Source organism: Callospermophilus lateralis, chromosome 2 (assembly GCF_048772815.1).
Source record: "Callospermophilus lateralis isolate mCalLat2 chromosome 2, mCalLat2.hap1, whole genome shotgun sequence".
In the NCBI taxonomy this organism is placed as follows: Eukaryota; Metazoa; Chordata; class Mammalia; order Rodentia; family Sciuridae; genus Callospermophilus; species Callospermophilus lateralis.
The window spans coordinates 63,304,475-63,331,187 of NC_135306.1; the positions used below are offsets into that span (position 1 = coordinate 63,304,475).

The 26,713-nt window shown below is 33.8% G+C and overlaps 1 protein-coding gene across 1 annotated transcript; it reads right to left on the reverse strand.

The window, feature by feature from the left end:
- Positions 1 to 1,586: 1,586 nt before the first annotated feature.
- Cdc37l1 (cell division cycle 37 like 1, HSP90 cochaperone) lies at positions 1,587 to 26,103 on the reverse strand. The gene is made up of 7 exons (XM_076846009.1): positions 25,823 to 26,103; positions 21,556 to 21,837; positions 16,271 to 16,364; positions 9,632 to 9,747; positions 8,979 to 9,101; positions 5,096 to 5,260; positions 1,587 to 2,191 (listed from the first exon to the last, which is right to left on the reverse strand). The coding sequence occupies exons 1-7, from the start codon at positions 25,952 to 25,954 to the stop codon at positions 2,090 to 2,092; spliced, it is 1,014 nt and encodes a 337-aa protein (XP_076702124.1). The 5' UTR covers positions 25,955 to 26,103; the 3' UTR covers positions 1,587 to 2,089.
- Between the last annotated feature and the right edge of the window lie 610 nt (positions 26,104 to 26,713).

Genomic DNA, 26,713 nt, shown 5'->3' on the forward strand with positions numbered 1-26,713 from the left:
AATGAAAAAAACAAGATGTCAATTTACTGTTCTTAGTACTAAATTACTAATTATATAAAAGTTATACTTAAAGTGCAAATTATCCCCCCCTCTCAAATAAATCACACTTTTCTATACTTAAAAGTTATCACTTCCTTTTGATAGTTAAAAAATACAAATAGTCAGGCTGGGGATGTGGCTCAAGTAAGTGGTAGTGTGCTCGCCTAGCATGCGTGAGGCACTGGGTTCAATTCTCAGCACCACATAGAAACAAAATAAAGTTTTTTAAAAAAGAACCATATTAAAAAAATAGTGACATTTCACAGAATAGTTCTAAGGTAATTCCTGTTATTAAAAAAAAAAAACTTTCAGAAATAGTTTACTCAATTTGTGGATTCTTTCTGTCTTGCCATTCTTCTATTAATGGCTCTGTCAGCCAGAGCCATTAATAGCTCTAACTTGGAAGAAGACAAAATGAAAGTCAAAACAATTTGGATGACTACAGGCAAGTTCAGGGGAAAAGTGAAGTTGAAGAATTGGTAAATAATGGTTCATATAACATTTCTGGGAAACGGGGGTAGTATATTGTTTTTGTGTCCATTCTCTCCATTTAGGACAAAGGGAAAGATGACAGCACACTCCAGAAGAAAAGAAAACTTTCTATGACTAGGTCACTGGTTTAAAAAATTACAGGCTGATGAATACTACCATATAAATTAATCAAACATTTTATTATAGAGTATATAATAATATCAAAAGCACAAAAAAGACTTATTCTGAAAAACAGGAAAATTGTGACATTACAGAAGTAGGATTCAATAATTCCAGCCTGTTTCTATGGGTACTAGTGCCTAATCACCTCAGTTACAGATCTGATTCCCATATGGATCCTTTAGCATTATTTGGTTTCTTGAATTGAGACATGTATTCCCAATTCCATGTTTGCTTCCAAATATTTGCTACTGGTCTTAATGGGTACCAAAGACTACACTCAAATACAATCAAAGCTCATGTTCCTGTGAGAAGATAAATCTTCAAATAATAAGGACAGCATGATTAGCACTGTCATCTAATCTAAATAAAACAAGCCACCAAATATTCTAGTACATTTGAAGTGAATTATGCAAGAATTAGTAAGAATAACATTCTATGGTAGCTAAACTAGAGAGGAATAACAAGTGGAGTAAAAGCCATTATTAGCATTAAGGGTTACCAAATTCTTAGATATGAATAGTTGGCAGCTTAAGAAAGTTAGCTCTACAAGATTTATCATTATTATTCTTCCAGTTTGTTCTTACAGGTCATTAGTATTCTTTTAAAACTTAGTCCCTGAGAGATCCCAGACTATGTCAAGTAAAGAAATTAAGAGTAAGCTTGTAGTCTATCTTGTTTTAAAAAAACAAAGCCCTATATGAGCTCATCACTATAGTCTTTAGTATTTAGAAAGTCAACAGTAAAATCAACTTCTAAAGAACAGCTTTGAGAATACACTGAGGGGTAATAGAGTCAAGGATTTAACTGATGGTGCCGAAAATACATATTATTTTAAAAGGAACGACTTTTAAAAACTTGTGCCACCCAGCTTCTTAGTAAAGTAGATTAGCAACTACTGATTTATTGCTTTTAATATGATGAAACACCAGATTTGACAGCTAAGTTAGCAGTGGGATACAAGTACATTTTTATCTTTAATTATTTTTGTAGAATAGGACATATCCATATCCATATAAAAAGAGACTATGTAGCAGATGCCTCCTAGAATCAGCCAGTTCTTGTAAACATTGCATTTGTGCAGATTTTCATACTTTGATTCCAAAATTGAGAATTAGGTTAAAGGCAAATTTAGTAGCCAACCCAGGGGGAAAAAAAAGAGTTCAGTTTGACTTCCTGCAACATATGGTACCACTTCTCCTTTCAAAAACAAAACAAAACAAAATAAAAAACCTAGCAGCACATAAAAAAAGTTACAAAACGTTTCAGTACTCTTTTTTCCCTCCCATCAAAAACCGAACAAAAATAAAGTGCAGCACCCATAAAAGTGTCAAGAAAATAGCCAAGTTCTTCCTTTCTTGTAACAAAATAGCACTTGGCCTCAGCAGTCTTAACCAAATTATACAGTGTCCATCATTTTGGGTTCATCATCTTCTTTATGTACCACTGAATTTAAACTGCAGAGAGCTGTATTGATAGAATACTGAAGATAATCTGGATTCTGGGGAAGGAAGAAAAAAATATATATAATAACCAGTTTTATGCCAGTACACATAATCACATATGCATTTTCACATCCTAATTCTCTACAGTATAACAAAGTAGGAAAGAAGATAGACTTTGGAGTCAGACCAGCTAAAACTGGAAAAATAAATAAAAAATAGGCTATTATTTGCTTAACCCAAAGAGATGTGATAAAGACAGAATATGTGCAAACAGAAATGTAATAGACATCACCTTTTCTTATCCTTTTAACAAAACTATCATTTTAGTTATTCATACTAGGCCAGGTATACAGCTAATCTTCTATGTAACATATGTATATACTTATTGATAATTTAAATAATAAATGTAGCTTGAAGGCAGCAATGAATTTTGAAGATTACTATCTAATTATAGCAGTAAATGCTAAAAATGCAAAACATCTTAACAGAGGAAAAATTCACTTACTGAGTAAAATAAGCTTGAATAAAAAATCTGAAGTACATAGACCCATATTTTTAAAAAAAATAAAAGAACAGCTGAGATTTTGTTTTTTAAATAGAAAGACAATTCATAAATGTTATGTTTGCCCATTTCTAAAACTAAGATAAAAAACCAAAACCTTGTCCAATATATGCAAAAATAAAACCGTGATTTGTTAAAGCACTACTATTAAGGAAATAAGGCCTTAAGATCCAGGATTTCAGGAAAATTTTTCCCCAGAATTCAATTTGGTCTACCCAGTTATTCTAAATATCTGCTAGATACTTTTACAAATATTGTCATCACCTAGTTTAATTTATTTTTATTTAACAAACACTAATGAGGAAAGTCCAAATGGCACAGATGTTTTAAACCTTCCCATACCTTAAGGAAAAAGGGTTTTCAAAAACTTTTTAATAAAGTATAATACTATATAAAGTTTTTTTTCTTCTTTTTTTTTTAAGCCAAAAAGCTAGATAAAATATTCCCAAGCAGATCTTTATGAAAGAAGTGATACCAATAACTGACTGAGGTCTGGGACATTCGTCGTGAACTTCAGTTCTAATCTTGCCTCTATCCTGTATTCTGAGAGTTGGCTAAGGAGATTCTCCAGAACTCATTTGTCTTGAGGCTATCATGTCTCCCACTTTGAAAAAACAAAAAGCAATTGATATGCCTAACCTGACTTTGCTTAAATTACACTGGTTGGCTCATATTCTCATCTCAAAAATTTTCTTGTTTCAGTGACAAGTGTCTCTAAAAGCACAGGATTATCTTGCACTATTTGTAGTACATGACAACAGTCTGTAATGCAGGTGAATAGGCCGTGAAGCAGGAAATTCAGGATTAGAATATTAGCTCTATCATACACTTCAACTGACTTCAGGCAAATTATTTAACCTAAGTTTCAGTTTACTTATCCATAAAAATGAATGAAAATGAACCATAGTATTTTTGAGAAGATTAAACAATAAAACACATGAAAGTGTTTTGTAACCTGTAAACTGATATAAAAAGGAATATTATTGTGGCAAGATTTTCTTTCCAACTTCCTCTAAATTGACAATTTGGGCCCTCAAGTGGCCCCTCATCCTGTTTCCCTCAGCCAGTCCACAATACTGTGCATCTAGCTGAAATCTTAAAGCTCTCCTCTTCCTCAGGCAGATTAGGTTAGGATACTAAAATTCTCACTCTATGAGGAACTGCTCTGTTAGCCAGATTAAGTCTAAGCAACCCTGATAATGTTAGCAATTAAGTCAGAATCATGAGTCTACCCCCCACCCAGCCAAATAAGTATAACGGATGCCTTGCAGTTATTATCAGTTACTATCTGTTACATTTACCAAAAACTTACTTCCCCCATTCCAGAGGCAACTTTTTGATATTTTACTGAATCAAACACCTTCAAAGTCTCTTTATTTCTCCACATGAATCATGTAACATTTTAATTTTAGGAGGTTTATACATTGGATATGACAGTGACTTAAGTCATAAAATTCCCTTGGAAAAGCTAATTCCCTATGAGCTATATCTCAGGAAGTGAAATTCACCATTGTATTTAAATACCATTTAAGATATGATATTATATAGGAAATCTTTAGAGGTAATGTTTCTTACAAGTTGTGGGGGGGGGAGTACTATTAATTGTTTAAAAATTAGAATTTGATGATTTCCATCCTTGAAAATGATATTTTTGATTGAGTTGAATATGATCAATTGCTTTCCTTATACAGTCTACAATACATGTGACTGGAATGGTGAAATTATAGTGACAAAGTCAAGACACTGAAAAATCTCAATCTTTTATCACCTTATGAAGTTTAAAAATAAATCTAGGACTCTCCTCATCTTGTCTACTAAATGAGACTTTCCATCTCACAATGCAGGCAACAGAATAAACTGGTCTTTAAAATCCTGGCACATGGAAATGAGAGATGATTGGACTAAGATGCTTCCACTACAATCAAATGGGAAGGAACTATCTACCAATAATTTAAAACTGAGTTTTAAATAGTATCAGCTAGATGAGTGGTCTGATTCCTTCTTCTTTTTGCTATAAAGTCTCTGATGCTGTTGACATGGTTTTTATCTTGATCTAAAGATTGATTTAAGTAGTTGCTGATACTACCAGACACAACATTATAAGCTATATTAATGTGAACTAAGTGTTACATCTGATAGGTAACACTACCACTAGAGATGGTATTATATAAACCCATGTAGCAGACTACCTTGATTACCACTTTCATACATGCTCTGAAGCTAATCCATTTAAGAAAAGAGATAGAAGAGATTCAATGCATAAAATAGGACTAAGGATTACCTTTTGAGGCAAGAATATTCAAAACAGTCACACGTGTATCACATATAAGATACTCCAAAATAACAAAAACTATGATTTAATATGTTTACAAAATAAATATTAACTTCTCTAACTTACCTGTGGTAAGGATTCTAATAAACCTATAGATCCAACACCAGAATGGGGAACATGATTCTGAACTGTCATAGGTTGAAAACTTTGTGATTGAGAATAAAGTCTTACTCTTGACTTGAAAGCTTCAAGTTCATTTTTGAATGCTTCAAAATAACCTTCTTCCTCTGCCTAGAACACAAAAAACAGACTGTTTTTCAAACCAGAGTAAATTCTAAAAAGCTTACAATACAGCTGGTTGAGGAAATAAAGAAAAGGTGAACAGTCTAAATGTAGAAACCATTATGGCCTCTTCAGATCTGTGACATCTACTTGTTTTATAGAAACATTAATGACTAATTTGTTCCATTTCTTACTGCTTCAGCAAAATAAAACAAGCTAATAGAAACACACAAAAGTAAAACACGTTTTTTTTATCTCTCTTGATTTATCTGGAACTTTAACAGGACCCCAAAATCCTCATTTCACCTTTCACATTCATTCCATTCTCTTACCATTGCCAAACCGTCACAGGATATTCTTTTAAAAGATTTAAATTAATGAGGGGGAACTATTGCCTACTTCTAATAATTTTCTGACCCTTTATTCTCTATGAAAACCAAATAAAACTCAACATTCTACTTCATTAGGAGAACACCTTTGTGTTTTTAGTTAAACAGGTACATCTTTTTCTCCCAACATTATGGAAAGAAAAAAATACAATGACTTATGATGACATGTAACATATTCTATATCAACAGAATGTTGGTTTTATGTTCAAATGGTGGAAGAGAGCTTATCAAATGAAGTTTAGGTTATATAACCAGGTTAAAACCTCTATAAATTAGTCATTAGCATCAGCATACAAATAATGCAAACAGTATTCTACTGCCTTCCCATCTTCATAAATTTCATAATAATTTCCTTAATCATATTTTAGCACCTTTACTTTAGTTAATATATGGGAGTCATGTGGACAAACAGAATGTTAGCCCTGTGCGTAAGGCCTAAGGATTCAGATCTAGAGTGATTTGGCTTTGTTTTATTAAGTGATCCATACAGGCCACTTGCTTAATTTCTTTTTTTTTTTCTTTTTTTTTGGTGGCAGGGTATTGGGGGTTGAGATAGAAGAGATTCAGTGCATAAAATAGAGGACCCCAGGGCAACTGACCACTGAGCCATATCACCAGCCCTATTTTGTATTTTATTTAGAGACAGGGTCTCACTGAGTTGTTCAGTGCCTTGCTTTTGCTGAGGCTGGCTTTAAACTCGCAATCCTCCTATCTCAGCCTCCCAAACCACTGGGATTACAGGCATGCACCACCGTGCACAGTGCTTGATTTCTTTATACAGGTTTCCTTATCTACAATATAAGAACAGAAATCCTCATAAAACATGACAAAAGATTTATAAGTTAATCCATATAAAGTGCCTTGCACAAAGTAAGCATCTTATGAATATTATTGCTTAATTTAAAAATATATTAAAAATACAATGCAAGACCGAAGACTTCAGTGCCTTTCATTTCTACTTTGTTAAATTTTCAAAGAATGTATACACAGTTTGGACATGTTCCATTATCATATTAATCACCAGTTTAAATACATCCATTAATACAAGATGAAAAAAAAAAAGCTCCTATGTGCCATATAAAAATTTAGAAAAGTCACCATAAACCTAGCTAAAACACCAACTCATCAAAACTCTACATCAGAAGGTTTTAGGGTATTTGAAGGTAGAACTGTTGCCACCTTTGTAAGTTTTTTTTAATATTAAAAAATAGAGGACTGGGGTTGTAGCTTAATGGTGAAGTGCTTGCCAGGGTCTTAAGTTCCACCCCCAGCACTCTCCCCATCCCCCCAAAACACCTTTTGGTATATTTCTTTTTAACTTCTAATTTTATATGCTGAAACATATCCTGTGTGCAAAAGAGCATGTAAGATACACATGTGTAGTTTATTCAGCAAAAATACAACTTTGTACTCATAAAAATTAGGAAATAGATCACTACTAGTACTTTATAAACCAATTCTGAAGAGAAATTTTCCTCCCTACCTAAGTTATCATTAGACTCGGGCCTTTGCTTCTTTAATTTTACTGCTTATACACATATCCCTCAACTACACATTGCTTACCTCTGCCTGCTATAAAAATATTTTATAAAATACAGAATATTTAAATATATGATCTTTATCAAAATATATTTTAAAAACTGATACTGGTTATATCACTCTGTATTTTATTTTATTCACTTCCCAGCTTTTTTATCCATACTGATACTGGTTAGTATTTTACCAAATGAATATAGCATAGTTTATTCATTCTATTGTTGTCAGACATTTGAGTTGTTCTCAGGCTTTTTGTTCTTATGAACAAAGCTACATATTTTGGCATATACTGTATAGGTATAAGAGTTGCACTAAGTCAAACTTTGGAGCTTAGGACTCTTTAACACTTGAAAATTACTGAGGACCTGTAATTGTGTGGGTTATATTTGTTAATATTGCTGTTAGAAATTAAAAATGATGAATTAAGGAAAATAAAAATAGTAGTAAAAAACTCCTTACATACTACCATTAATAACATTTTTATTTTAAAAGACTATTTTTCAGTGTTAGGCATGGTGGCATATGCTGGTAGTCCCAGCTACTTGAGAGACTAAGAAAAGATAATTGCTTGATCTCAAAGAGTTTGAGATCTACCTGGATAACAAAGTGAGAACCTGTCTTTAAAAAAAAAAAAAAAAAAAAAAAGCATGTGAAAATTGTATTCTCCAAAACTAATTTAGGGCCATTTTTAATTTCTGCAAACTTCTCTAAGGTTTACCTTAACAGAAAACAGATTATCACATCTGCTTTGGGATCAATTTCAATTGTACACTTGTGAGAGAATAAGAATAAAATAGCAAATACCATCAATATTATCATGAAAATACTTCTAATCAAGGCCCTCCTGAAAAGGTTTTAAAGACTCTCAGGGGTCCCTCAACTACATGTTGATAACATATTCTCTAGGGTATAAACTTAAAAAGAATTTTTGGGTATTCACATATGTGATTGTCCAATTTTACTAGAAAAATTTCCCAAATGGTTATTAGAATTTATATTCCCACTAGCAGTGAATTCAAGTCCTAACTGTTCTACTTCTTGGGCAACTTTCAAATTTTTACTCATCTAGTGAAATGGTAAGCTTTGCAGACATTATCTATTTTTTTGTGACATAGCCAGCATTTTTGTGTTTATATAAACATGTACCATTTCCTCTAAACTTAGAGCATAAACATTTCTTAGAGCATTAAAAATGTTCCATAAATACCTAATGGCTGTATAAATTTATGTACACTACAGGTCTTTTTTTTTTTTTTTTAACCATTTCTCTAACTATTGAATTTTGGGGTTGTTTCTTATTTTTCCATTACAAAGTCTGATTTCTTATTAAACTGTGAATATCCTATATCCTCCACTTATGAAATGGTTTTGCTTTCCATTAGCAGGTACTCAATAGTTACTGAATGGATAAATGATAAACTATCCAATATACACATTCATTTGAATGGATCTCAATTTCACATAAATGCTATAGTAGAAGTCATAAAAAAGTATGTATGAATACATAAAAGATTATATAAGAATAGCTCCTTTAAGACTCAATTAGTCTGTGGCCTTCTGGTTAAATGGTTTCTCCTGATGTGTACAGAACAAAGGGGTCTCAGCTATGACCTAACCTTCCCATTTAACAATACAAAATAACTGGGTTGGGGAAATAGCACAGTAGTAGAACACTTGCACAAGATCCTCAGTTCAATCAATCCCTAGTACAGCCAGTGGAGTAGGCGGGGGTGGGGAGGGTGGGCGGGTGCGTGTGGGGGAGGCATATCCTTAAAACAGCAACAACAACAAAAAATACTTACTTTGGCTTTTTGGAAAAATAAACGAAAACACCCTCTTGGATCCACATTACAGTTTTTGGCCATTTCCATAATAAATTGCATTACAACAGCTTGATGTGCTATTTGTTCCATTAGAGCCCCTTTCTGAAAATAAATAAAATTATAAGAAACCTCTAGAACATATTTAATTGGGATACTGATTCAAATTTTAAATCTTTAGGGTTACTGATTTTGTTCTTTTTAGTTATAAGTCAAATACTATGTGGACATATAAAGAGTATATCTCAATTCTTTACTATTTTTATGTGACCAGAATTATTAAAGGGGACCATGCTATTGGTCTGACTTAAATTGTGATTACCATTTGGATTTTTAAAACATCACTTTCTAATTAGAAAATAAAAAAGATATAGGAGCAAAAGCAGTTGAGAGGCGGCAGAGAACACACCAGAAAAGTTTACATATGCTAACAAACAATTATTTTAAGTTCCCACATTAAACTCAAGTAGGTCTGAAAACCAAAACAATTAGAATTCTAATGACCTTCTTGCTTTCATTTAAAGTAAATAACATAATAAACAAAACACCAAGTAAGAAATCAGAATTCCACTAACATTTCCCACAAAGTCAATATAACCAAGTAACACACTGAAATTTTAAGATTCACACAATACCTGCTCAGCTTCTAGGTGAAAACACCATAGAATAAGATATTTAGCAGTTTCTTCACATACAAGGTATGGATGGTCAGACAAAAACCTCTGACTATCATCCCATCGACTCAACATACCTGCAAAAAAAAAAAAAAAAGAATACATATATATGAGTGTGTATATATGTATGTATATATATATATACACACATATACATATATATGAAATCATGAATGCTAAATATTTTGTTTCTTCCTGTGAAGAAAATGTAAAATTATTCTCTTTAAAGGTAATTCATATTACCTAAGCAGTGTTTATGGTAAAAGGGAAAATGAAAAGGGATAACACTCTTAGAGCAATAGCCGCTACACTAGAAATAGCTTCCAAAATTCACAGAAAGTTTTCTTTCAGATAATGAAGCTAATGTAGAAAGGCCAGTTTAAAGTCAAAAAGTCTTGCATCTGTAAATGCCCACAGTTCCAGACAAATCGAGACAAGTGGTCATCTTAAGGTTAAAGTAAAAGACCTGATTTACTCAGAGAACAGAATCTTTTCTATTCAAACGATGGAAAAGAAAGCAAAACCTCAATAAACTGCACTTGGCACACTTAAAGACTTAAGACAATATGTTAAAATGGTGATATTTACCAATTTAAGAAAATTATCTACTGGTAAAGCAATGAAGCCAGTATCATACTAGTAAAAATAATCATTTAAATTATTTTAGCTTTTTTACTCATGATGTCTGTTTACACTCACAGTAAATAAAAATTTCTAAAAAATAGTTAAGTGTACTTAAAAATGGCTTTTTTTCAAGATGTCAAATGAATACAAATACTACCTTAAGAGTATATGCATGTTTATAAGACATCTCCTCAAAGTCAATATGACCAAATCATCATAGAACCAGACAAGTATTGTACTTTTAATTTTTTCAGTTGGCTTTATACTTGAATAACTTCAACATAACAATGTTAGCAGCTTTACACTCCTCAGATCCACCCAAGGAAATATGGATGTTACCAAATCATCATGGAAATTTTACAGGGCTGTTTTAGTACTCTGGCAATAAACTTTCGTCTAGACACAAAATGAACTTCTATATATTAAATTCTAAAGTAGAACACAATAACAAACAAAACTATTGCTGAAAATTCACAGTAACATACAGCAATCAGTTGAAAATACATGATCTCAAAAGAAAAAGGGGGGGCATAAAAAAGGTTTTAACATTTCTTATAAACGTTTTATAAGCTTTGTGTTATTTCCCCAACACTTTGATGACAATGATTATTAGGTCATTTAAGATTCTAAGAAACAGAATACTGAAAGTTTAAGTAACTACTTCTCAAAGTATAGAGTTAATAATGACTCCTGGAAGTCAGAGTAAATGAAAGCAAAATCCTTATTTCTTATACCTGAAACCATAAAATTAATCCTATGAAGTAGTTTTGGCTTAACCTTCTTATACTTCAACTCTATTTACCATCTGTAAAGCATTGCTTTTCTTCTTTCTCCATGGTAGCATTGTGACTCCATGAATTATCAAAATCCTATACATTTTTGTTATGAAATGTATGAAAGGGTTAATAAAAATACTTGTAGGGAACCCTGATGGGTTAGTAGCACTTATAAGGGTCATGAGGAAAGGTGTCATTACATGTTAAGTTTTTTTTTTAACAACTTATGTAATACCCAAGACAAAATTAACACTTGAAATTAAACAGATTTTCTGTAACTGAGAAATATTGTCATCACTTGACTTAAAAAAAAAAACAAAACAGACACTGAATTACTAGGAAATTGAGAAGTTACAGGTTGTTCATACAAATCTCTGTGGAGGGAGTACGGAATTTTATGAATAAAATACTTAAAGAGAATCAATACAGGAACAGAACATGACTAAAACTATTGATGTTATTTTGGAATTTGTAAATAAATGTAAGAATAACACAATCTAGCAGGATGGCTAGGAAGAAAAGATTCTAAACTGCTTTTTAATATAACCGCTTCACCATTTACTAACTTGAGCAAGTTCCTTTACATGCCTCCATTTCCTTGTAGAATAGGGCTATAAGTAAATAATACCTGACAGGATTTTTAAACAATTATATAAAATGAATTCATAGAAAGCACTAGAAATAGTGCCTGACACATATTAAATAGATAATAAGTATTAGGTTACTAACATGATATAAGAAATATTTATTAAGCTAAATCTTTGGTCAAGGATAATCCAGTCGTCTAAACTAGTCAACCAATTTCTTTGAAAGCTTGATAAACTTCACTTGGACAATTTATTTCAATTATATGCTTTAATTTATGTATTTCCCTGGTGAACACCTATCTAAATCTCAATCTATCCATCTCTCCATATTCTACCTGTTTCCTAAAATGGTCCCCAAATATGCATATCCTTATTAATTTCTCTTTCCTTTTTGCACTATACTTACAGAATGAAAACATTTTAACAGTTTACGCTATTCATCTATAATGCCCCGGCTAGGTTGTTAATTTATTGAGGAAAGACATATATATGACTAGACTATTTTTTTTGTGTATATTTCCAGAGCCTCAAATTCCCTGTATTTCCAATCAACTATGCACCAACAATTTCTACCTATATGACTACATAAACTCATCTTACTTAAAAATCAAACCCATTCTTCCATTTCTACAGGCTTCCTGGATTCTATTACTCACTCAAACATCCTAGAAATTCCTCTGACATTTCCATTTCTCTGACATTAAAACTGACTATCAAGTTCTATGGTTATAATTCCATAATCTGTTAATAAATTTCTAATGTTAAGCCATCCTAAAATTCTTAGGATGAACTCTTTTTTTTAATTTATTTTATTTTTTTGTACTTGTAGATGGTCAGCATACCTTTATTATTTATTTTTATTTATTTTTTTTAATATGTTTTTTTTTTTCAGAGAGAGAGTGAGAGAGAGGAAGAGAGAGAATTTTAATATTTATTTTTCAGTATTTGGCAGACACAACATCTTTGTTGGTATGTGGTGCTGAAGATTGAACCGGGGCCGCACGCATGCCAGGCGAGCGCGCTACCGCTTGAGCCACATCCCCAGCCCATTTGCTTATTTTTATATGTGATGCTAAGGATCAAACCCAATGCTTCACACACGCTCAGCAAGTGCTCTGCCACTGAACCACAGCCCCCATCCCTTAGGATGAACTCTTAAAAATATTTTTCAGATTATAAAATTGAAGTGTATACATTATGAAGAATATGAAAAGTCCAAAACATAGAAATCAATTGCAGGTTTACCACAAGCGATATTAACAATATTTATGTATTTCCTCCCAGCCTATTTGAAAATGAATTTTAGAGAAACAAAATTAAAATCATATCATAATCTTCTCTTTGTCCTACTTCATAGTCTATTCAAGAATACATTATCCTATTATAGTTTATATTTTTACAGCTTTTGATAACAATTCATCCAGATTCAAAAAAATAACAAATCATTGCTTTTGGCTGGATGGGGAGATGACGTGCTCTGAAAAACTGTTAAATGAATCCAAAAACAGCGCTGTAGATCACAAAGACAGTGATGTCAAAGATACATATAACTTTGAATAAAACTGTACAGTGAAATCTAAGAAAAAATGGGTTTTTTATCTAAATAAGTATTTTGTTATAAAATGTGAATTAAACTAACAAATATAAATGTAGAAAAATAAGATTTCAATACTTCGTAATACTCCACAATAAGCATTGTACCATTTATCATTAGATGGTAAATTCCATCTAATTATAAGGGTAAAAGCAACACAATAAAGACAGCCAACAAACAGCATAAGGGAAAGTTAGGAAAAACTCTAAAAAATGTTAAGTACAGAGTAAGACCAGAAAGTAGTACTGGTGCGAAGCCCCACATCCTAAACAGTCCCTCTTGCACCAGGCTCATCTTTGAAGAGTCTGAAATGCAATCCAAGTATGGAAAGTCTCTCCATTTGAAAACTTTAAATACAGCTGCTATTCCAGGTGTGTTTAAAGGAGTATATCAGTGTGGTCATCATCCTCGAAAATGCTTTTTTCCTTCATTACAATACGCATACAACACTAGAAAAATGTGCTTTTCCAAGCAGGGATAGCATCAAACATTCATTGTCTTGCTTCAGGGCTCTATCATCTCTGTGCCACAAATTTAGTCAGTGAGGATTTTGACTGACTCATCATCCCACAACTGCAAGTTGGTCCACTCTATGCTGATGGAACTTGGTGAGCAGGAAGTACTGGGTACCTCAGATGTCTTGGTAAGATACATGCATGCCAGAGAGTAGAAAAAAAACACATGAAAATTTTGGGAGCCTACTACCTTAGTAACATTTCTGTGGATCCAATGTGCTGCGGCAAGTAGGATATCTCCTCCAAAGTGAAAAGTCAATATGTATTTCCACTAAGAGACAGGCACAATGTGAATCTGGGAGTGGCTATCAAGTCTGGTTGGGTTCGAAGACAGCAATGCTCTGGTTAGTATTACAAGATGAGGTAGTGGATGTTTACAACATGCAATGTTCAAAACAATTTTGCTTATCAATGACCTATAGGTGTCAAGTTAGCTTTTACCCTCAGCTACCTCATTACACGTACAATAGTTTCATAAACTAAGGAGTCATTGCAGCACAGGCTTGAGATTATGCACAGATTCAACAGTATGGATTTTCCTCATCAGGGATGTTCCAGTATCCCAACTCAGCACAGCCAATGGATACCTAATCTGCCAGTAGCAGAAACCAATGCCAAAACCTCAATATGGCAACATACACAAGAGAAACTATACAGTCATCAAGAAGCAGGTTACATATTTTGGTCCCATTTCATCTTAAAGAAGACAGTAATTTCTCACTTGAGAAAGTCCATTCTAGATCTGGAATTGCCCTCTCTGCTTACCATGTTTCTATCAGTAATATATCTGTAGTCCTACTAAGTGAATTATTCAATATCCCACATGATCTTTGGTTTATTTATAACAAAAGAAATGATGACTGTAGGCTTATGAAATCACTCGTCTTACCCTGAACATCATTACTCAGAAGGAGGTTTTATAGAATGATGAAATTATTAAAGACTCAGTCATAGTACCAGGTGGGTTACAACAACTGAAAACTGGGATATTTTCCCACATAAAATTACTTTTGACCAGACCACCCAGTTTACAATAAAAATGAAGGAACTGTTTCTCACCTACTAGGTTCCATGGCTCCAAAGCAACTAGCCTATAGAATACTAGATGGGTAAAAACATCTTCAGGGATGCTGTTCTACCAGAATCGGTGTATGCTCTAAAAGAGCAACCAGTAGATGATGCATTATTTTTTCTTACAGCAGAACACATAGACCTAGAAAGCAGGGACTATAGGTGGGAATGGCAGCTCACATAATACAACTAAGACAAACAGTTTTTACAAAAATTATGACATAAGGCTCTACTCATTTAAAGATTTCAATATCTATCTAAGGGAGGACTGCTTATTCATTTTTTCTATTATAAAAAATATCACAATGGGGGCTGGGGTTGTGGCTCAGCAGTAGATTGCTCGCCTAGCATATGTGAGGTCCTGGATTAGATCCTCAGCACCACATAAGTAAATAAAGGTATTGTGTCCAACTACAACTAAAAAATAAAAATATAAAAAATATCACAACAATAATATGTAGAAATGCAGACTTTGTCTATACTTCTTCATGTACTAAGTTTTTCTTCATTTTAAATAAGAGGTATGAAAAAATGAATTCTTCATGAAAAAATAAACAGATGGGAAAACATTGACAATACTATCCATTGTCTTGACATTACTGAAGCATAAATGAAATTTTAAATACTTTGGGAGAAATGCCAACAGGAAAAAAAAAATATTTCAAAATGCCATTTAAAATATTCGTGAACATAGTGTTCTTTTGTACTGTTTGCTAAATTAACATATTACTGGTGATTTAAAAAAAAATATGAATTGAACCTTAACTCCTAAAACTTTCCAATAGCATTTTCATTCCAGCAGTATACTGTCTATAATTCTTAGAATACAACATACTGTTGCCTGGCTGCATTTCTACATGCAGCTATGGTTGCTACATGGAAAACTCTTTATCTGTTCCTCATAGGCAGGTTCAGATGTCACCTTTCTTGGGAAGCCTTCACTTTACATTGACCTCATCCCAGTCTTCTTCCCCCAATAGAAAAACTATCAGTTCTTTGCATACATATTTCTATCACTACATTTATCTGAGTAACTGTTAAATAACCTGTTGAGCTACACAGCATAAAAAAAAAAAAAAAAAGAATGCTAATATTTTAACAAAGGGATAAGCAGATACCAAGGAAGAAAAGAAAGAAAAAGCAGAGGCTAGTCAAGATTGGAAAGAGACCATGGAATAAAGAAGATGGTTTCAGAAGGTATTATTAATAGACTGAATTTTGCTTTTCCTCACAATTTGATTTGTTCTATCAATCTATATTATTTATGACCCCCAAAAATGTCTACAATAAGATTTGTACATCTCCAGAAGTAGCTACATAACTGGAGTCTGTTACATATCTCTTTTTTTGGTTCCCATTTTATAAATCCATTTTTTGCACATATACATATGATACCAAATATTATAAAGAAGAAATTCAGAGAGTAGACTTACCAAAATGTCTGATTTTTTGTTCATATTTCTGCATAAATGATTTTGATTTATCTTCATCTTCTGTTTCTTTTCTTTTATCTTGATTAATAAAACTCTATGAAAATAATTTAGAAATTAAAGTTGGATTTTATGTTCTTGAATCTTCTTTCTTAGACATTGAATGTCTAGCAATTCTTCCAATAAACAATATAAAAATGTTGTATAATATGATTCTATTATATCATTATTAAGTTCTTCATTAAAAAGGTAAATTTTTTTTTTCATTTGAGAGCTTAGTTTTGTTTAAGTAATGAGTGTCTGGAAAATTATAGATTTATCTTGAAAATCATACAGAAAAAAACAACTGATTTAAACCGTTTTGTTAAAATGGTTGCCCTACTAAAGCTAGGTTCAGAAAGATTCTTTACATGAATAATTTAGGTTTATACTATTCATTTCCTGTGAACATTTGCAACTCTAGCCTAATTTTTGGATTCTGCTGGAAATAAACTCAGAAATTCAAAGCACAGAGAGAGTAAAGTATTTACTATAAATTCTTTGAGAAGAGATAAATCAAAACATACATCTGGGTTGTATTGCTAATGAATTTTTCTTAAGAGGCAAGTTTGATTCTTGAAATCAAGTACAAAATTCTATTAAAGAAGAGCTTATTTTCAGTTAAAACAGACCAAAAATGAAGTTTTTATCTCTAGCCAGCGAAACTAACAGCATAGTTTCTCAGAACATTCTGTGATTACATTTATAACCTGATATTACCACTGCCCAAAATAAAAAGTAAAACCAGCTTTCTGTCAGTTTATGACCAGGAAGCCCACAAAAGTTTATACATTTCAAAATAAAAGCATTTTTCCCTTTATATATTCTGCCATCTAGACCAGCACTGTCCAACAGAAATATAATCCAAGTCACAAATATCAAATTCCTATTAGCCACATTAAAATGCAGAAACAGATGAAACTAATAACTATATTATTTAACCTAACATAGCCAACATATTATCATTTTAACATGTAAGCAACAAAAAATATTAATGAAATATCTAACTTTTTTTTTTTTTTGATACTGAGCCATCAGAATCTGGTGTGTATTTTACACTTACAGCACATCTCAGTTCGGACTAGCCACATTTCAAGCACTCAATAGCACATGTGGCTAGTAGCTATCAAGTTGGACAGCGCAGATCTAGACCAGTCCTCTCAAGTCTCAAGCTCCCAGACAAAACCAATGTACGATTTTGAGCAAATGACTGGAACATAAAAACAGTCCTAATTAATTTGTGATATAAATGTAGGCTATGTTAGAAATTAAGTTTAAAGAAACAAAATGAAAATATTTTCTTTGTGAGCACTGTGTTAAGAAACATTAACATTAATGTTAAGAAACATTAACTATATAAAATAAACATTGCTTTGACTGTTCCCTCTGGAAGAAAAAAAAATTTTTTTAATTATTTTAGATATTTTGAGGGTATAATGTAAACAGAAGTAAAATTTTTTTAATTATTTTAGATATTTTGAGGGTATAATGTAAACAGAAGTAAAATAACACTTAAGACACACCCCTTAATACATTTATACAAATAGCAAATTATTTAAATGAAGAATGATCCTGTTGTAGGGGAGAAAAATATATATAAATTAGAACAGGCACAAAGAAAGTCTAGAAAGAAATGACTCAACAGAGATTATGTCTGGAAAATGGAACTAAACGTAAAGGGAGCCTTTGAATTTCTATTTTACATGCTTGTTTATTGTTTATTTATCAATAAGCATGTTTTACTATTAAAAATTTTCTCAAAGAAGGAATTATTGATATGGCTAGTGGTGATGCACATTTACCTATGTGTCTTACTGACTGCTGTAGTAGAACCGAAGATGGTCCAGAAGAAGCAGTTAATAAATAGTGCTCAATGAGTGGGTGAGAGTGGATGCCAGGAAGACAGAAATTAAATAAGTTATAGGATGAGAAGTCTAGAAAATAATGATGATTAAAGACAGGGTGAATGTTGATTTAGACAAGAATAAGCAGCCAATCTCTATAGCCCAAGGGTTAAATTTAGAACAAATACAAAAAAATTCCCCTTAACAAATTAATAGAAAATGACTGTCTTTCATTGCCCCAATAAGTTGCAGATCAAAGATTTAAATCAAATACTTGATTTTTAAGTTCCAATTTATACATCTTAATAGAGTGTTAATTTTTACTGGGGATTGAACAAAGGACACTTTACCACTGAGCTATATCCCCAGCCTTTTTAATATTTTTATTTTAAGCCAGGTTCTCACTAAGTTGCTAAAGCTGGCCTCAAATTTGTGATCCTCCTGCCTCAGCCTACTTAGTTACTGGAATTACAGGTGTGGGCTACCAGCTATTTACTAAAATTTTACACATGAGATTTGTGTACCTCAAAGTAAAATGTTACCCAAAGAATAAACAAACAAACAAAAAAATGAACAATCAAGCAGGGATAGGTTCAGGGATAATCAAGCAAGTGAAGGTACAGATCAAATGAGAATGACAGAATGATGACGGTGTTGATGTGCAACATGGGGTTTGTCTGTTTACTTTGTGTATATTGATATATACGTTCATATATATTATAATGTATATTTAATATTAAAATATTAATATATATATAATATTTTCCATATTAAAAAAGCTAAAAAAGAACCAAATTCTTTCCTACATTATATGTTCATGGGTTAATTAAGGAAAGTGATGACATCTGAATGTCTATCTCTGTCTATTCTCTACATAAATGTAGTTACATCATCCCTGCTTCAAGTTCAGGGAACACTAATAGAGGATAATATACAAAATCCACCTTTGTGGTAAAGGCAAAAGCTTTTAGCTTCTGATAAATGTTTCCTTTAGCCATTTTAGCAAATTGGAAAAAAATTAACATAAAATATTTGTGCCTATAAGTATGTTCACAGATTTCATTACATTTCTATAGAGTAAGGCTCAATACAGAATGCTATGCTTCAACATAATATTACTTTATCCCATATTAAAATCATTAATTCATAAAATTATTAGGCTCTAGCCTGGTGCAATGGCCCATGCCTGCAATCCCACCAGCCTGGGAAGCAGAGGGAGGAGGACTGCAAGTTGAAAGCCAGCCTCAGCAAAAGTGAGGCACTAAGGATATCAGTGAGACACTGTCTCTAAATAAAATACAAAATAAGGCTGATGATGGGCTCAGTGGTCAAGTGCCAGCGTTCAATCCCCAGTCCACTCACTGCCCCCCAAAAGTTATTAGGCTCTGATTTTCTCCTCCTTCTCATGCGTTTTGAAGAAGCTCTAGTTTTCAAATGGAAAACAAACATATAACCCCTGAGCAGTGTGAGAAATATGGGGTTTTAAAAGTCTATCATTAATATCTATTATCTGTTATCTTCATTAATAATAGACATCATTTTCATTCTTTTTTATTTATTTCCTTTTAGTTGTATTTGAACACAATACCTTTATTTTATTTATTTATTTTTATGTGGTGCTGAGGATTGAACCTAGGGCCTTAACGTGCTAGGCAAATACTCTACCACTGAGCCACAACCCTAGCCCCATCATCATTTTCATTCTTAAAGGTATCTTTAGTAAAGGATATTCAACACCTTTCTTTACCTTATCTAGTCTTCAAATCCCAGAGTAAGGCTTTCATTCTTCAAATTTAATCCACTGTTATATTATCAAGTCACTGTACTTACTTTTCTATTTCTTCACTTATAAAATAAGATGGCTGAATGAAAATAACTCTTAATGCAATGACCACCAAACATAGGGTACAAAATGAGATGTGAGAGAAAATTTAACTTTGATTTAGATATTTTCTCATCCTTAAAATTTCTAAATCCTTAAAAGCACTTTAAGAATGCTTTTTATATATAGTATTTGTTCAACATTATCTTACATCAACAATTAATTGAGCCTGGTAAATTATAACTGCCTGTAGGGGCTACTGATATAGCTTAGTGACAGAGCACTTTGCCTAATATGCATAAGGCCTGGGGTTCAATCTATAGCACCACAAAAACAAACAAAAGAAAATGGAAAAAAAAAAAAATACTGCCTACAAAGCTGGGTGCTGTGGTGCATGCCTGTAATCCCAGCAATTTGGGAGGCTGAGGTAGGAGGATTGCAAGTTCAAGGTCAGCCTGGGCAACTTAGTGAGATCCTGTTTCAAAATAAAAAATAAAAGGGCTGGAGATGTATCTCAGTGTTTGTAAAACACTTGTTTAGTATGTTCCAGGCCCTGAGTTCATTCTCCAATATGGGGGGGTGGGGATGGGAGGCGGGCATTGGGAGGTGGGTGTAACAAACCTGCCTGTAGTCTGCAGCTCTAGAGTAAGAACTTTCGAACTTTTAGACCACAGTTTAGATTAAGAAATAGATTGTACATTTTTGTCCTAACATGCACACAAATACCTAAAACATTAGTTTTTCAATACAATATTGACCCTAAGTGGGATGCACTTTGATCTTTTCTATCAGATTCTACTTGAAAAAGAAAAAATGCTGCTTGGAATGCACCAATTGTTTTCATAGCCTACTTAAATTGGTCATGACCCCATGGTCTGAAGAATATTGTTCTTCTGTACTCTCCCAGCATTAAATGGTCTTTGACTTTTTCTTCTTCAGCTACAAAAGTAAAAGAAAAACGCCTATATATTCTAATGAGAAACACAATACTGCTCTTAAAACAACTTGACAAACTACTACACTATTTTAAGAGACAAAAGAGTCTGAATTATTTCTAAAAAGTTCTTTTCAGTACTATGACATTGGCTAGATTACCTCCTAAATTTACTAAATATTGGTAACTAAACAGTGAAAAGATTTTTATCTATTAAGTCCAATAACTAAATGTGTTACCAAACTGATAGCAAGCAGGCAGCATTGCAATGTCAGAAAGTACTCGCAACATCTGAGCTTTACCACATACCAGGTTCTATGCTACCACACTTTTAAGACATTACTTTATTTGAAGCTAAAAAGGCTAAGAGATGTTAAGTGACTTATCCAAGGTCACAAAGCTAGCATGTAATAAAGTTGAAATTTACGACAGTCTAATTTCAGAGCCCAAACTGCACTATACCATGTGTCATGCTACTGTTATATATTTATATTAAGGACTACTAGAATTAAGACAATGCTGGAGTACTCGTACTTTCCATAAACTATCAAAATTTGAACACTTTACAAATATTTGGTTGTTTTGCTATCAAAAACGTACAAATACTTAAATTTTTCTTCTTTCTTTATAGCCCAATAAAAGGTCATACCTTATTAAAAACATCCTTGCTAATGGCATCCATGTTCCACAGACACATCCTCTCTCTTTGTACTAAAGCCTCTTCTTTCTGTCGCCACTCTTCTTCTCGTTGCCTTAGTTCTGATACTGCTGTTTGTGCTTTGGCATGTTCCTGATCCAAGGACTCAGAATTATGCAGCGCTAAGCTACCAAGTTTCTGCTGAGCTTCGGCAAGATTCCATTTGCACGCCACAGAGCTCTTCACAAACTCTTTCTGCTTTTGGCAAGCCAGCTCAATCCCATGGCTATACATCTGAATAGAAAAACAGTATTTGTAAGAAATGAAGATTGCAATGGATATATTTGTGCAGCACAGCTCAACTCTTTTAAAAATTTTTATTCAAAGGATCTCTGTACAATGTTTGTGGTGCATAGCCTATCCTGTGTTCTTTGTCTACAAGTTACATTTTTATATTATAGGCCTTGTTTCATCAACTAGATTCTAAGCTTCTTTGTTAACCTATGTCCCTCCCCCAACAACTAACAACACCACAAAGTCTGGCAACTATCACAGTGACTTGCATATAGCTGGTACTCAACATTTGACTCACAGTCTTCATAATCCTGGACCAACAGAATGAGAATAAAGATTAAATCTAGCTTACCACCTCAACACTCCACGTGTTGAAAACCAGATCTTTAGAGTTTTGTTCTGCAAGTTCTTCACAGTAAGGAATCTCCTTTTGTTTAGAAATAATTATTTCTTGATTTCTGCTTTCTTTGTGTATTATCCCAATCCCTAGTGATCAGAGAAGATCTTAATAGAAATTTCTATTTATAACTGATTATATCAGACAGATATTCTTTAACTTTATCCTAATAAAAACAGGCAAAGTTATTTAAATTAATAACTGCCAACTGTTCTATCCTGGTGATTCTATCCTACTCAGAGTAATAATTACAGATTTTTAATACTGTGTTTTATTTGTTTGTTTATTTATTTGGTGGTACTAATGATTAAATACAGTGACACTCTACCATTAAGCTACATTTTTTAAATTTTTTTATCACATATATATGTGTGTGTGTGTGTGTGTGTATGTGTGTGTGTGTATGTGTGTTTCACTAAGTTGCTGAGGACCTTTCTAAAATTCTGAAGCTGGCCTTGAACTTGTGATCCTTTTGCCTTGTTTCCACCTGAAGTTACAGGCATGTGCCATCGAGTTAGCAGTGATATTTACTTAATTGCTGTGTGTAAAGCAATATGGTAGTCAAAAAGAGGAAGGCATATTATGATTTCTTGGCCAAATATAAATCAACTTCAAACCACTTATTCAGAATAATTTCTCTTCAATCTGTTCCTATATATATCTCACTATTCAAAAGCTCTTATAACTTTATACCTAAATTATACAAATAGTCTGTCTCATTTCAAGCTATTCTCTACTCCACTACGCTGGAGTCATCTTTCCAAAAAAAACAAACAAATTCAATCACATTACTCGTTCTTAAGACTCTTGGAATAAAATGCAAACTCTGTGGCATAGCATGGTACTTCATGATTTCATTTCCTATAATCTCTCCAGACTCAGTTCTAGGTACTCTTCTATTTGTTTGCTTATTATTCTTCCCACCTTCAACCTGTTGCCCCCTTCAATTTGGCAATCCTCCTTGCTCTAGGTAAACTACTATCTCCATTCCAGATTCGAACAACCCATAAGCTTTTTCTTATTCATTCTGTTCCTACCCAAGATATAATACACATTTTATATAATATTTTTCATATAATATTGTACTTATTTGTATTTTTAGCGTCTAAGCTTCTTGAAGGGCTAGCATTCAATAAATAATAGAGGAATAAATGAATCTTCACTTCTTAGAACAGACTGGTCAGGTGGTAAAGAATTCTAAGGCAAGTAGCAAGTAAGACCTCCTACACTGTTATAATGCAGATGTTTTATTTACTCATTCAACAGATTTGTAGCCCAGGTCCCCTACAAGTAAATCAAGTAAAACATTTATTTTTACTTTTGGCTATCTTAGAATAGGATCAAAGAAAAAACTGGAAACTAGCTATGTTTAAAAATGGGGCCAACAAAAGAAAAATGAAACTATAAAACTTAATTTATAAAAAGACAAAGCTATACTACACCTTACATTTTCAAATTATGTGGAAGCAAAAAAAATTTTTTTAAATCAAACCAATTCTAAAAATGATTTCTACTTAAATTCTTCTCCATAGCAATTAGAGATACCATTTGACTACTTGGGCAAACTATCTAGGATGTATTCAGATTAAGTAAAATATTAGGTCATATTTTAATCCACGACCTTGATGTCTTAGACGGATATAATTATTTTTTAATGAACATAAATTCTGAAAAGGAACTGCTAAAGTCCACTAATGTTAGTAACTTTGCATTAAAAATTCTCAAAAAGGATATCTATATTCTAATTTGCTTTTACCTTAATTGGGATCTCAGAATCATACACTGCTTATAACATTAAGATATCTAAATCTATCATATTTGGTAAAAATTAATCCAAAGTTTTTTTAAAGATTAATTTTAAGTGCCTATTTATTGGATTAAACATTTTATTCTTCTCGAATATTCCAATTCAAAAATTAAGTCCTAAAGTCAGCAAGAAAAAATAAGCAGAGTTGTAATGAACACCTGAACTTAAAATTAGAAATCACTTTGCAAATCTGAAGACTATTTAAAGGTAATTTCAGCTACACAGTTTTATAGTATTTCCTAGGATGAGTAGTGTAGTAGGTGGGCAAAAATACTGTACTAGAAGTCATAAATTCTAATTTTGACTCTGCTACAATTAGCTATATGGCCTCAGGGAAATCACATTTAGTGAAGGAGATAAGCCTATTCACTTATAAAATATTTTTCTCCTATTATGAGTTTGTAAGTGCACAAGTAAAAGATTAATATACATTTTTAAGAGTTTCTCTTAAGTAACGTTTGTGATTCAATTATAATGTACTGAAATTCTTGAGACTTTTTTCTCTCCATCTGCCTTTAAAATTGACAACAGCAACTGCTGTTCATTCTCTCATACTCCCTTCCTTCCCCCACCTCTGTAATGCATTATAGGCTCATAACATATTTTGAATATAAAAATGACACTAGTGATCCATAATTAGTGGGTGACTACTGACACATCAACTCTTATTCTGCCTCACTTTCCCAGTGACCCATTGGCTAAGTACAGACTGTGGTTATGAAACAGCATTTTTCTCTGTGTGAAGCCAACCAACTCCATTAGCTGAAATAAGACTGATGATCCTATACTTACTAGAAAAACAAATTTAAATCACTCATCTTCATTAACATTGAGCACAATGAGTTTTGAGGGAAAACTGCTATTAATTCTGTTATGCTGTTATTGAACCTCAGTCTGCAGAAAGCCTAGGCAGACATCTACAATCCATTCCGTTGAACATAATAGTATTTAGTCTATGATCCCGAAATACAGCCCAAAACACTCAGGTTAAGAGAAAAAATATGAAAAGGTGATGAGTATGTAAGCACTACCTACGATGGGACCCAGAAAAATCCTAAATATCATATTTGGTTAAGTTGCAGAGACAAGAAGTCTGGATTGAAAACAAGTAGCATTAGGAATCTAGCAAAGAGTCTGGAAAAAAAAAAAAAAGAAAGAAAGAAAGAAAGAAAGGTTGTGCCTGTATGTTTTCACTGGAGAATGTCATTAAGCAGTCAGAACTAAAAACAAAACAGCAAGGGAAAGTCACCCGACTGGAAGGTGTGCGCCAGCATCAAAACCGAGGTTTACAAAATTTGCTCAGGTGTTAACGTGGGTTAAAGAGCACGTGAAATCTTTATGTGAGGACTCAGTGTAACATTGAAGTATAAGCACTAACTATTCCTATCAGCCGTGCATAAGTACACAGGGGCCTTTAACAGAATAAAGTATTCGGACAAAAATGCACGCACGAGAGGACAAAGGGTCAATGTCACACCGGGTGTGCCGCCCCAAATCTGGGCGCTGTCAGGAGAGAGGGAATGAGGAATGTATTCCAAGGATGAGAAGAAATCATCCAAGGTAAGCGAAAATGTGTGCGTGGAGGTGGTGGTTGGGAATGAATATATGGCTACCGCTTCTTCACTCCAAAAGATGCTACAATAGCGGAGGAATGGCATCAGGCCCCCGGGGTTGTAGTGGGTGCAGAAGTGGGCACAGAAGCGGGTCGTAGAGACGCGACATTTTAGGGGGCTTGGCGCTAGCATCTCCCCATCCCCCAGCAAAACGTGGGCCCCCCTCACCTGGGCGCCACCGCCCGGCACCGGCGGGCAGCGGGGGGAGCCAGGGGACACATCCAAGTCACTCTCTTCCTCAGTCTCACCCTCTGCCCGAGGGAGGCTCCAGGGTCCGGGCGGCGGCCACGGTTGTTCCATGTCCAACTGGCCGCAGCCCTACAACCGCCACTGCCAACGAACTTGGCGTGAATGGAACCTACTGCACCGAGCCAGCCGCCCCAGCCAGCCGGGGCCGTTACCCAGAATCCCTCTGCCGGCAGCGACGCCGACGCACACCCGCGCTGGCCTGGCCGTGTAACTGGCGGACAGCGGAAGAAGAAGTACTCAGCTCGGTGCGTCACTTCCTGGTGGGCGTGGCCTGGGGCGCGGCCCAGGTCTTGAGTCTCGCGCGTGGAACTGGAACGCTTTCTCGTTTAAGTCTCGGAAGTCTTTCAGCCTGCCAGTCAGTCCGCGATGGCTCCGTGGGTGGTGAGACGTTAGTTAGCGTTAGATACTGTTGTTTAGTGTTCCTTACCCTATAAACGGCGGATCCTAGCCTGCGGGAGTTACTTGGACGGAGTCCACTTTGCGTGTTTTTAAAGCTGCAACTTGTTTTTGTACAACTGATATATAAACCAGCAGGTCTAAGGCGGAAATGGAGGGGGCTAATTTTTTAAAAGCAGAGCCAATTTACCTCTCATTTCGAATTACCCGCAACAAGAGAGTTCTGCAAAATTTGGGAGGACAGGGACGCCCTAGATAAAACACTGGAGTGAACACGGCTCCAAAAAATTAAGACTAGTACCGCACCTACTGAACGTGTGATCCGTGTCTCATTTAATTCTAAAGATTTGTGTTCGTACTATCAGGCACCCCGCTCTCCGCCGCCGCCTGTTTTTGAGGAGAAACAGACTGAAC

What these genes read in the sequence shown, in the direction of transcription:
- Cdc37l1 (XM_076846009.1), bottom strand. Translation starts at nt 25,954, where the DNA reads ATGGAACAACCGTGGCCGCCGCCCGGACCCTGGAGCCTCCCTCGGGCA. An exon ending in TATTTTTCCAAAAAGCCAAA is followed by an intron (nt 5,261 to 8,978) that starts GTAAGTATTTTT and finishes TTTGTGTTCTAG; the next exon opens with GCAGAGGAAGAAGGTTATTT. An exon ending in TATTAGAATCCTTACCACAG is followed by an intron (nt 2,192 to 5,095) that starts GTAAGTTAGAGA and finishes TTCCTTCCCCAG; the next exon opens with AATCCAGATTATCTTCAGTA.